Source organism: Arvicanthis niloticus, chromosome 14, assembly GCF_011762505.2.
Source record: "Arvicanthis niloticus isolate mArvNil1 chromosome 14, mArvNil1.pat.X, whole genome shotgun sequence".
NCBI classification, from domain to species: Eukaryota; Metazoa; Chordata; class Mammalia; order Rodentia; family Muridae; genus Arvicanthis; species Arvicanthis niloticus.
In genome coordinates, this window is record NC_047671.1 from 50,132,696 (window position 1) to 50,142,464 (window position 9,769).

Genomic DNA, 9,769 nt, shown 5'->3' on the forward strand with positions numbered 1-9,769 from the left:
GATTGGAGGAGGAGACAATATCTCAGGAAGAAGATAAAGAAACTGCTGAATATGGAGATGGGTCTTTGAAATTGATGAACCTGCTGATGAGGAAGAAAAGGATAACAAGGAGATTGTGCTGTAAAGAGGAAGGTGTAGCAGATCCCAAGCATCAGAATATAGCTTTTCAACTTGATACAAACTAAAAGCCCCAGAGCCTATACTGAGGAATAGCCTCCATTGAACTGGCCTGGGCACACATCAGTTGGTCATTTTCTTCATTGTTAGTTGAAACAGGATGTGTTGTCATGTCTGGACTGATGAGTCCAGGTTGTAAAAGAAAATTAGCTGAGCAAGCAAAAGAAAAGCAAGCCAGTAAGCAGTGTTCTTCTATGGCGTCTGCCTCAATACTTGCAGCTAGATTCCTGCCCTGATGTTTCTTAATGTTGGGTTATGACCTAGGAGCTAGAATCAACTTCTTTTTCCACCAAGTTGCTGTTTACCAGTGTTTAAGCATAACAGCAGAGAAGTAAACTAGGGCAGTGGGGCTTCAGCATGGGTTTCTGCTAATGGGCTAGTGGTGGGAGGCCCCTCACTGTCTAGATTTAGGGTAAGAAAAGACAAATACAGCTGTCTCCCCCTGGATCCCTGCTCTGGACTTGCCCTAGAGCTTCTACCCCTTTCTCCTTCCTGACTCAACAATTCTATGTCTCCAAAAACAGCTCCTCTAATTTTTTTCATTGTTCAAACTTTATATGAACTCCCAATGTGCCCCTACTTGACCCTCTTGCCTTATTTGGTCCCTTCCTGCCTCCCTCTGCAATTCCATTTGTCTCAGCCCTCAAGTAGCAGCCCTTCTTTCCACCACACACTATGCACCCAAGTCTTCTCTCCTGCCTCACCTGTCTCTCACCTTTCTCTTCAGTCTCCCTCAGTTACCCTTCTATCAGATAGAACCAGGCCCAGGTAGGACCACAGTTGAGAAAGACTGACAGCTTAGCTCATTATGCTCCCACTTTTTATAATTTAGTAAAGAAATGATCATCATATCTCAAAAAGAGAACTATGAGATGGCTATATTAGACAAATATTAGCTAGAAACTGAAAGAGATACATTTTACAATGACAAATGCCAAGTCATCACACTAAAAAAAAAACCTACCAGTGTGAATCAAATAACAGCTTGAAAGTTAATAAAGTTTAAAAATGCTAGAATTGAAAAAAGAAAGACAAATAAATATATAATAATAATTGATGATATTAACACATTTCTGTTAGTAAATTATGAAACATAGGAACATTATGCATAAATAATATTTACACATTTTTTGAACAATTAGTTAATATTTACAAATTATCACTTCTATGAACTACGGATTATACTTCTTTCAAATGGACATGTGTTAGGCCCAATTTTGTCCCTGGTTTGGGCCTTGAGGACAAACCTGAGCCTAGCTTGAGTTTTGAGACCTGTCTCAGTCACTTCTGTATTGGGGTGACTTAGCAAGACCTGTTTGGCCCTGCCGCTGCCCTGCTGTTGTTGATGTAAAGCTTTGCCATTGACCCTGTCAGTCACCCCATACCTTCTGTCACCCTTCCCCGCCTCCTACATCATCTCACCCCACCAAAAATCCCCCTCCCTATGCTCCAACTTTATATAAACAAGAGGCTAATGCAATAAAGTTGAGTTCCTGCTTTGACAAGACTTCCAGCTTTCTGTGTTTCTTTTGGGCTGTCAACACTCGCTACCCAGCTCAGGCTTGGAGAGACCTGGTGGGACTGGGACCTCTCTCCTCTTGCCTGAACCTGCCAGCAAGGAGCTGGAATTTTTTTTATCAATACTCTGGATTCTTTAAATAAAAGAACTCAATAAGTGTCAAGGACCACAGAATATACAAAATATATTCTCAATTCAAAAAATGAGGAGTAATAAAATTGTATCCTCAAATCACTTTGAAATCAAGCTAGAAACTTATAAATAGCATACCTACCAAAGAAGATGGAAATTATATATTTGAATAGAATGCTCATAAAAATACAAAATATCACACTTCATTAGCTTCATTTTAAGTACCATACAGAGAAAAAGGTACAGCTTCATTCATATTTTATGTGCTTTGATTTAAATTTTAAAAGTAAGTTATAGAGTAAATAAGAAAGTAGCAAAATAGAAAGCTAAATCCAAAGGAGATAATAGAAATTATAAAATAATAGAATTCAATGAAGTAGAAAATAGAAAGTGATAGGCAATATATCAAAGATAATGATGGCTTGTTTTTTTTTAAATTAATGAAGTTGATACTCTCACACTAATGCTTATAAGAACAGGAGAGAAAAGACATATTATAAATACCTAGAATAAAAAGAGTATTATTGTATAGCTCACAACATAAAAATAGCTTACAAGATAAAATTAATATTATAAATAATGTCCTTCAAAAATTCCATAGCTTATGTAAATTTTGAGTTTTTTTAAATCTAAATAAGAAACCAAGTTAACAACAGAAATCAGAAAACTGGAATTGCAGGATATCAAACTGAGTTTGCAGTGCAGTCTTCCCAAACAAAAAAAGTTTACCCATGGGTGTTTTTAATGGCCAATTATATCAAAGCTACAAAATTAAAAAAAAAAACCTTTATTAGTTATTCTTCTATTGCTGCAATGAAATACCGTGACCAAATGAGACTGAAGGAAGAAAGAGTTTATTTTTGCTTACGTTTCCAGAGGGAGAATATACAATGGTTGGAGAGGTGCAGCCGCAGGCAGCCGAGCAAAAAGCTGAAAGATCACATCTTTAGGCACAAACACCAAGGTAAGAGAGGAACCTGGATGCGGAGTAATGCTATGAACTCTTAAAGTCCACCTGCAGTGAGGTGCTTTCTCAGGCAGATCTGTACTGCCTCCCCAAACAGATCCAGCAACTGTGAACTAAGTACTCAAATATATTAGCCTATGGGAGACAATTTTCATTCAAACCATTACAAATACCTTATACAATCCTTTATAAAATAGAAGATAGAGAAGCGATTGCCAGATAACTTATGAGACAACGGGAACTTGAATGAACTGACCTAACAAGTTTGAATCTCTGGACCTGCTTCCAAACGTCTCAACACGTGAGAAGGCTGACAGGATTGATCCAAGTTTGATGTTTAGACATATTAAAAGAAAATCCAAATCTAAATATGCCAGTAATAAACTTCCTTCTCTCATTTTCTATTCAAGTCAACATTATTTAAATATTTGTCATCATTGCTTCCAAAGGACAAGAATTGCTCCTACTGATTGGCTGTTAATGACAGTAGCCTAGAGAAAATATTCCTTGCTACTTTCTAACCCATTAACAGTCACAATGGAGAATGGAAAGATGGAACCAACTTCTGAAAGTTCTGTCAGCCAGAGTATGTTATACAATTACTGCAATTAGCATCACATTGTACCTATACATGAGGAAAAAACATCATTGAAAATGTGCTAATGGAAAATGTGTTTGGCCCTTCAAAGAGGCTTCTGTATTATTAACTCCCTGTAACTCTCTTCTCTATTACTGACTCTGAGATTTCCCAGTCACTAGCGAAAGGTTTCCCAGTTGCACCTATGATTTCTCTCCTACATATGCATCCTATTAGTGAATTTCCTGATTTTAACATATGTTATAATGGAATTAGAATGAATGAGAGTTTCCCTCCAGTCATCAGGTCTTGGGTACATCTTTTTTTTCATCTGATATTTTACTATAACCAATGAGAAGAAATCAAGTTGTCCTTTTGGCAGGTTTCCTAGAAATTTCCTCTGCAAAATGTCTGAATGCATGAGTTCTTTTCCTCATATAATGTAATTCATGATTCAGCTAAGATTTCTGCAATTGCATAAAAATAAAAGTGTTAATTTCCTCCAGTTTTTAATAATGTTTTCCTTGCCTGGGCTCTTACTAGTAGCAACTTTAACATCCAGATTTTTTTAGTGTCCCATAGTTGCTTTGGATTATAAGTTCCTTAAGCCAGTGTGTTCTATAAGTACCACATGCCTCACTTCTCTTGTGTCTTTACAGGCAGACTTCTTAAAATCACATTTCTACCAAGTCTATTCAAAGCAACATGAACCTTTCATGTGCCTGCAATTTCTTCTGTGCCTTTCCACCACCTAATGAAAAACCCACGTCCATACTTTTCTCCAAAACAGAGTTTATCTGTGTAGTCCTGGCTATACTGGAACTCACTATGAAGACCAGGCTGGCTTCAAACTTAAAGATCTACCAGCCTCTGCCTCCTGAGTGCTGGGATTAAAGGAGTGCTCCACCACTGTCTGGCTCCACTTCCATATTTTGAAGTCTTTTCATCAGCTGCATCCTGAAGCTTCAACCAGAGAAAGAGAGACATTATAAAAATACCACAAGGAAGTGACTTATTCTATTCTGAGAGTTTACTAGAAAGTTCAAAATCTGTATGACAGTCAGAATATGGCAGGTTGAAACACTGAGCCACAAGACGCACCTACAGTCCTTAGGGAATTTCTTTTTCCTCACCCACCTCTCTCTCATGTTTTTTTCAAGACAGGATCTTATTATGTAGCTCTAGCTGTCCTGGAACTTACTATGTAGAGCAGCTGGCCTCGAACTCACAGAGATCTGCTTGTCTCTGCCTCCCAAGTGTGGGACTAAAGGCATGGGCCACTGTGCCCGGCTATTCTTCATCTCTGGGTAGATTCAACTTTGTTTTTAAAGCCTTTCACTGGTTCTCTCAAACCCACCCAAATGATCTAGAATGTACACCCTGTTTTAAGTTTAGCTCATTAACAACCTTAATTTTGTTCATGTTTTATCTCTACAATATAACATAATATTCACAGGTTCTAGGGATCAGGACTGAACATCTTTGGGGAATCATCATTTTTTTCTGAATAATTTCTCCAATAATTTCTCAATAATACATCAACACATCCTCACTAAAATTTGTTATTTAACTAATGTTAATCCTATATGATGTATTTTCTTCCAAATTCCTTGTTAATTGGAGCAATATCATCATTCAAAACATGTAAATATTGGTAGTCTGTACCACCAGAAGCTACCCTGAGACTTGAATTTGCTGTTTACATCAGGATTTCCCCACTATAATAAGTGATAACAGCATGCACACACACACATGTACACACATGCATACACATATGCACACACATGCATACACACATGCATACACACATGCACACACACATGCATACACACATGCATACACACACATGTGTGCATGTGTGCATGTATGTGTGTGTTCATCTCCTGGAGCTTATTGACTTTATGCTATCAGCAACATGTCAAGTGCTTCCATCAGCTAAAAATAATGAATAGACTTTAAGCCTTTTCAGTGTTAGTTTAGGAGAGAAAGAATGGATGATATGGGTCTGGTTTTCATGAGATGATATTTACAATGTTGGAGAATAGAAAACATAATTAGGGAATCTGGAAGAAACTTGACATTAACAAATATGAACTGCTTCCAAAGAAAACACAAATGAGGTTACTGAAGTCATAGCCATGCAAATAATAAAACTTAGGACTTCCAATTTTAAAATGAAGTATTATTTAAAAGAAATCATATGTCTTCTATGGGATCACACACCAGAATTATATTTTTAAGTTTTGAGACTTAATCTACTTTGTTCATCACATAGCCCAGGCTGAGCTTGCATTCTCTATGTAGTAGCAGATGATCTTGAATTCCTGATAGCGTGCTTCCACCCCCAAGTGCTGGATTTACAGAGGGGTCAAACCTAAGGCCTCCAACAAACTACACAAGCACTCTATAAACTAATCCATTCCCCTAGGTCAGGAAATATACTTTTATAATTGGAATTTTATTCATTACAGAAAATACACATTCTTTAGGAGAGACTATGGCAAATTCAATCAGGAACATGAAGTGTCCTGATGTAAAATGTTCAGTAACAACAGATTTGGAAAAAATACTTGAGCAGTAGACAAGCCAATAAACAAACAACAACACTACACAAACTAGTAGGGAAAAGGAAAAACAAATACGAGTAAACATCACTACCAGATTTGAAAAGAAAATGCAAAAGCAAAAGTGACAGAAGAATACAGAGAGCGAAATGTGAAGTTTCACATGCCTAAAATACTTGGGGAGGACGGGTTATCTCCTAGATGCCTACCATAGTTTTGGTCTATAATACTAGAAAACATAGGCTTCAAGAATTTGAACTCATTACTCTGAGAATCTCCTGTAAGACACACCTCATACTGGTAGCTCTGGGACAGCGTCCCTGCACCAGTGACATCCACCAGGTGGCCAGGAAAGTGGCCATCAGGCTCAGAATAGCCACCCAGAGAGGCTGCCCTGGCCCTCCTGCACAGTCTCACCCCCACAAACAGCAACACAGACAGGAGGAAGAGAGAAGACACAGAAGCCAAAGCAATGACCAGGTACAGTGTGAGCATGTCACCGTCCTGGTGACTGGGGTCACGCACCACCTCTGGCAGAGGTAGGTAGGGCTGGGAGAAGCCATCCACCAGAAGTACTTGAAGCGTGACACTGGCAGAGCGCGGAGGCTCTCCATTGTCCTTGACCACCACCAGCAGCCTGTGCTTGGGTACATCGCGCTCGCTTAGCAGCCTGGTGGTGCGCACCTCGCCATTGTGCGCCCACACGCTGAACAGCCCGGGCTCTGTGGCCTTGAGCAGCTGAAAAGACAGCCAGGCGTTCTGGCCAGAGTCGCGGTCCACAGCCACCACCTTGGTGACCAGGTATCCAGGCTCCGCAGCCCTGGGCAGCAGCTCTGTAAAGGGCGCAGAGGCGTTCTGCAGAGGGTAGAGCACGAAGGGCGCATTGTCATTGTCATCCAGCACCACCACCCGCACCAGAGCCTGGCTGCTGAGCGCCGGTGCGCCTCGGTCTGTGGCGCCCACGCGGAACTCGAAGCTCTGCAGGGCCTCGTAGTCCAGTGCCCTGAGTGCGAACAGCTGCCCGTTGTCGGCGTTAATGGAAATTAGCGAGTCGAGGGCCAGCTGTGGGTCGTGGGGTGGCAGCAGCGAGTAGGTGATGTGGGCATTGGAGCCAGAGTCTGAGTCTGTGGCACTGATGGTGCCTATGTGCAGGGCTGGGTTGTTGTTCTCGAGGATGAACATTGTGTAGGAGGTTTGAATGAAGGCAGGGGCATTGTCGTTGATGTCAGATACCTGCACTGTTATGGTGTGCTGGGTTGTGAGCCTCGGTTTGCCCAGGTCTGAGACCATAATGGTGATGTTGTACTCAGCTCTGATCTCTCTGTCCAAAGCTCCGTCTGTCATCAGTCTATAGAAGTTCTCGACGGAAGGTTCCAGTGTAAAGGGAACACCATCTTGAATGGAACAAACTGTCCTTCCATTGTCTCCAGAGTCTCGGTCTCGAATCCGAAACAAAGCCACCTCTGTTTCTGGCGCATTTTCTGGGATGGGATTGGTGAGCGATGATATAATTAGTTCTGGGTAATTATCATTGACATCCACCACCTGAATAGAAACAGAGCATTTTCCAGAAAGACCCCCGCCATCGGATGCCTCTATGTCTAGTTCATACGAAGATGTTGTTTCAAAGTCCAGTGTTTTAATTAGTCGAACTTCTCCTGACAGGGCGTTTAGCTCAAAAGTTGTGCTCAACTCCTGAGAACTATGAAAAAGAGAGTATGATATCTCTCCATTTGTCCCAGTGTCTAAATCCTTAGCAGAGACTTTAGCAACCAGGGAACCCAAGGGGCTGTTCTCTAGGATTTGCACCCGGTAGAAAGTCCGTGCAAACTCAGGGGCATTGTCATTGACATCCAAGACAATAATCCGGATTTGAGAGGTGCCGGTCCTGGGCGGAGAACCGCCATCCAGCGCTGTCAGAGTTAATCTGAATTCTGCCTGCTCCTCGCGATCCAGCTCTTTGTCCAGCACCAGCTCTGGGTATTTTCTCCCATCACCTCGGTTGTGGATGGAAACACGGAAATGAGAATTGGTACTGATGGTATAGTTCTGAATGCTGTTATTTCCCACATCCAAATCCTGAGCGGTTTTGAGTAGGAATGCTGTGCCAACAGGGCTATTCTCTATGATTTTCGCGGTCATTTCTCTTTCAGGAAACTCGGGAGAATGATCATTAATGTCTCCTATTCGTAGTTCAGCTTGAAATATTTCCAGTGGTTTTTTCAGTAACACTTGGAAATGCGTGATACAGGGCTCAGTGGGGCCGCACAGCTCCTCCCGGTCCAGCTTTTCATTTAAGATTAGCCTCCCAGTCTGTAGATCAAGCTGCAAGCGTGATTCCTTTTCCTCAGACACTACCTGGGCTCCTCGAGCAGCTAGCTCCGCAACTCCCAGCCCTAGGTCCTGGACTAGATCTGCCAAAACAGTACCGCTGGGTGTTTCCTCCATCACAAAGTAACGGCGGGGTTCCCAGCCCGCCCCAGCCACTCCCAGCAAGAGAAAGATCAACAGAACTTGCCTTTGTCTGTTTTCCCTTCCAATCTTCATTTTTGCTTCTCCACCCAGGGTACAAGGGCATCCAGACAGCGGCTGAGCTGTTAGTTAATAGCCTGTTCCGAAGTGGAGAGTTAAAGGTCTGAGCTCTGCCTAAGGTCTTTTCTGCCCGGGATCTGAAGAAACATTTTTTTTTTTTTTTTTTTTTTTTTTTTTAAATCCCCTGTCCGCGTTAGTTATTTTTTTTAAGTCTTAGCCTGCAGCGCCACCATGCGTTGACTATGCTCTTCAACAAATGGCTGCATAGTTCCATTCTTTTTATAGTCTATTGGTTGTCAAAAGTTTAAACACTAGATAACATTATTTTAATTATCCAGTCCCTCATTCAACAAAACAATTCTTGTTATTAATGCGCCAGATTCTAAGAATTACAAGAATAAACACCGAGACAAGCTGCCTACCTTCTAGATATCGTACAGTCTGTGTTGGAGGCACTCTAGGTGAGAGAGAGAGAGAGAGAGAGAGAGAGAGAGAGAGAGAGAGAGAGAGAGAGAGAGAGAGAGAGAGAGAGAGAGAGAGAGAGAAAAGAGGGAGGAAGGAAGGGAGGGAGGGAGGGAGGGAGGGAGGGAGGGAGGGAGGGAGGGAGGGAGAACACAGTATTGATTCATCAGTCACTTTGTAAAATTAGTAACATATACCCATTCGGTTTCTTAAAATTCTTTCAGCATAGCCGGGCGGTGGTGGCGCACGCCTTTAATCCCAGCACTTGGGAGGCAGAGGCAGGCGGATTTCTGAGTTCGAGGCCAGCCTAGTCTACAGAGTGAGTTCCAGGACAGCCAAGGCTATACAGAGAAACCCTGTCTTGAAAAACCAAAAAAAAAAAAAAAAAAAAAAAAAAAAAAAAAAAAATTCTTTCAGCATGAAGTGGGGTTAATACTTTTGGGGTTTCTTTGTAATTTTATGTCTCCTAGGTACCAAAATTGTGGTTCCAGTTGGTTGTGTTTCATAAAGAAAAAAAATCTACATGTTACTTCCAGTTCATGATATACTTTCTATATATTATATATCAGCTGATATTATATATCAGCAACTTAAAATTGTGTACGACTATTAAACTATGGGAAAGCTCATATGAAAGCACCTCTTGCCCCATATTTTTCTTTCTGCTGTTTTTCATCATATGCAGCATAAATGAGTATGTTGGGTTATTTCCTTTGTGTAACCAGTAAGTACTCCCCATCACTGGCATCACTGCTGCACCCATTATCCAACACAGCCGTCGGGACAGAGAAGATGCTCAGCGAATATTTGCTTAATTCAGCATAGAATAAAACACAAAA

General features: G+C 41.3%; 1 protein-coding gene across 1 annotated transcript; it reads right to left on the reverse strand.

The window, feature by feature from the left end:
* Positions 1–2,666: 2,666 nt before the first annotated feature.
* Pcdhb15 (protocadherin beta 15) lies at positions 2,667–8,622 on the reverse strand. The gene has a single exon (XM_034517907.2). It carries the CDS (start codon positions 8,481–8,483, stop codon positions 6,096–6,098), a length of 2,388 nt encoding a protein of 795 aa, XP_034373798.1. The 5' UTR covers positions 8,484–8,622; the 3' UTR covers positions 2,667–6,095.
* Between the last annotated feature and the right edge of the window lie 1,147 nt (positions 8,623–9,769).

Bases quoted from the DNA above. Each gene is read 5' to 3' on its own strand.
- Pcdhb15 (XM_034517907.2), bottom strand. From the start codon at position 8,483: ATGAAGATTGGAAGGGAAAACAGACAAAGGCAAGTTCTGTTGATCTTT.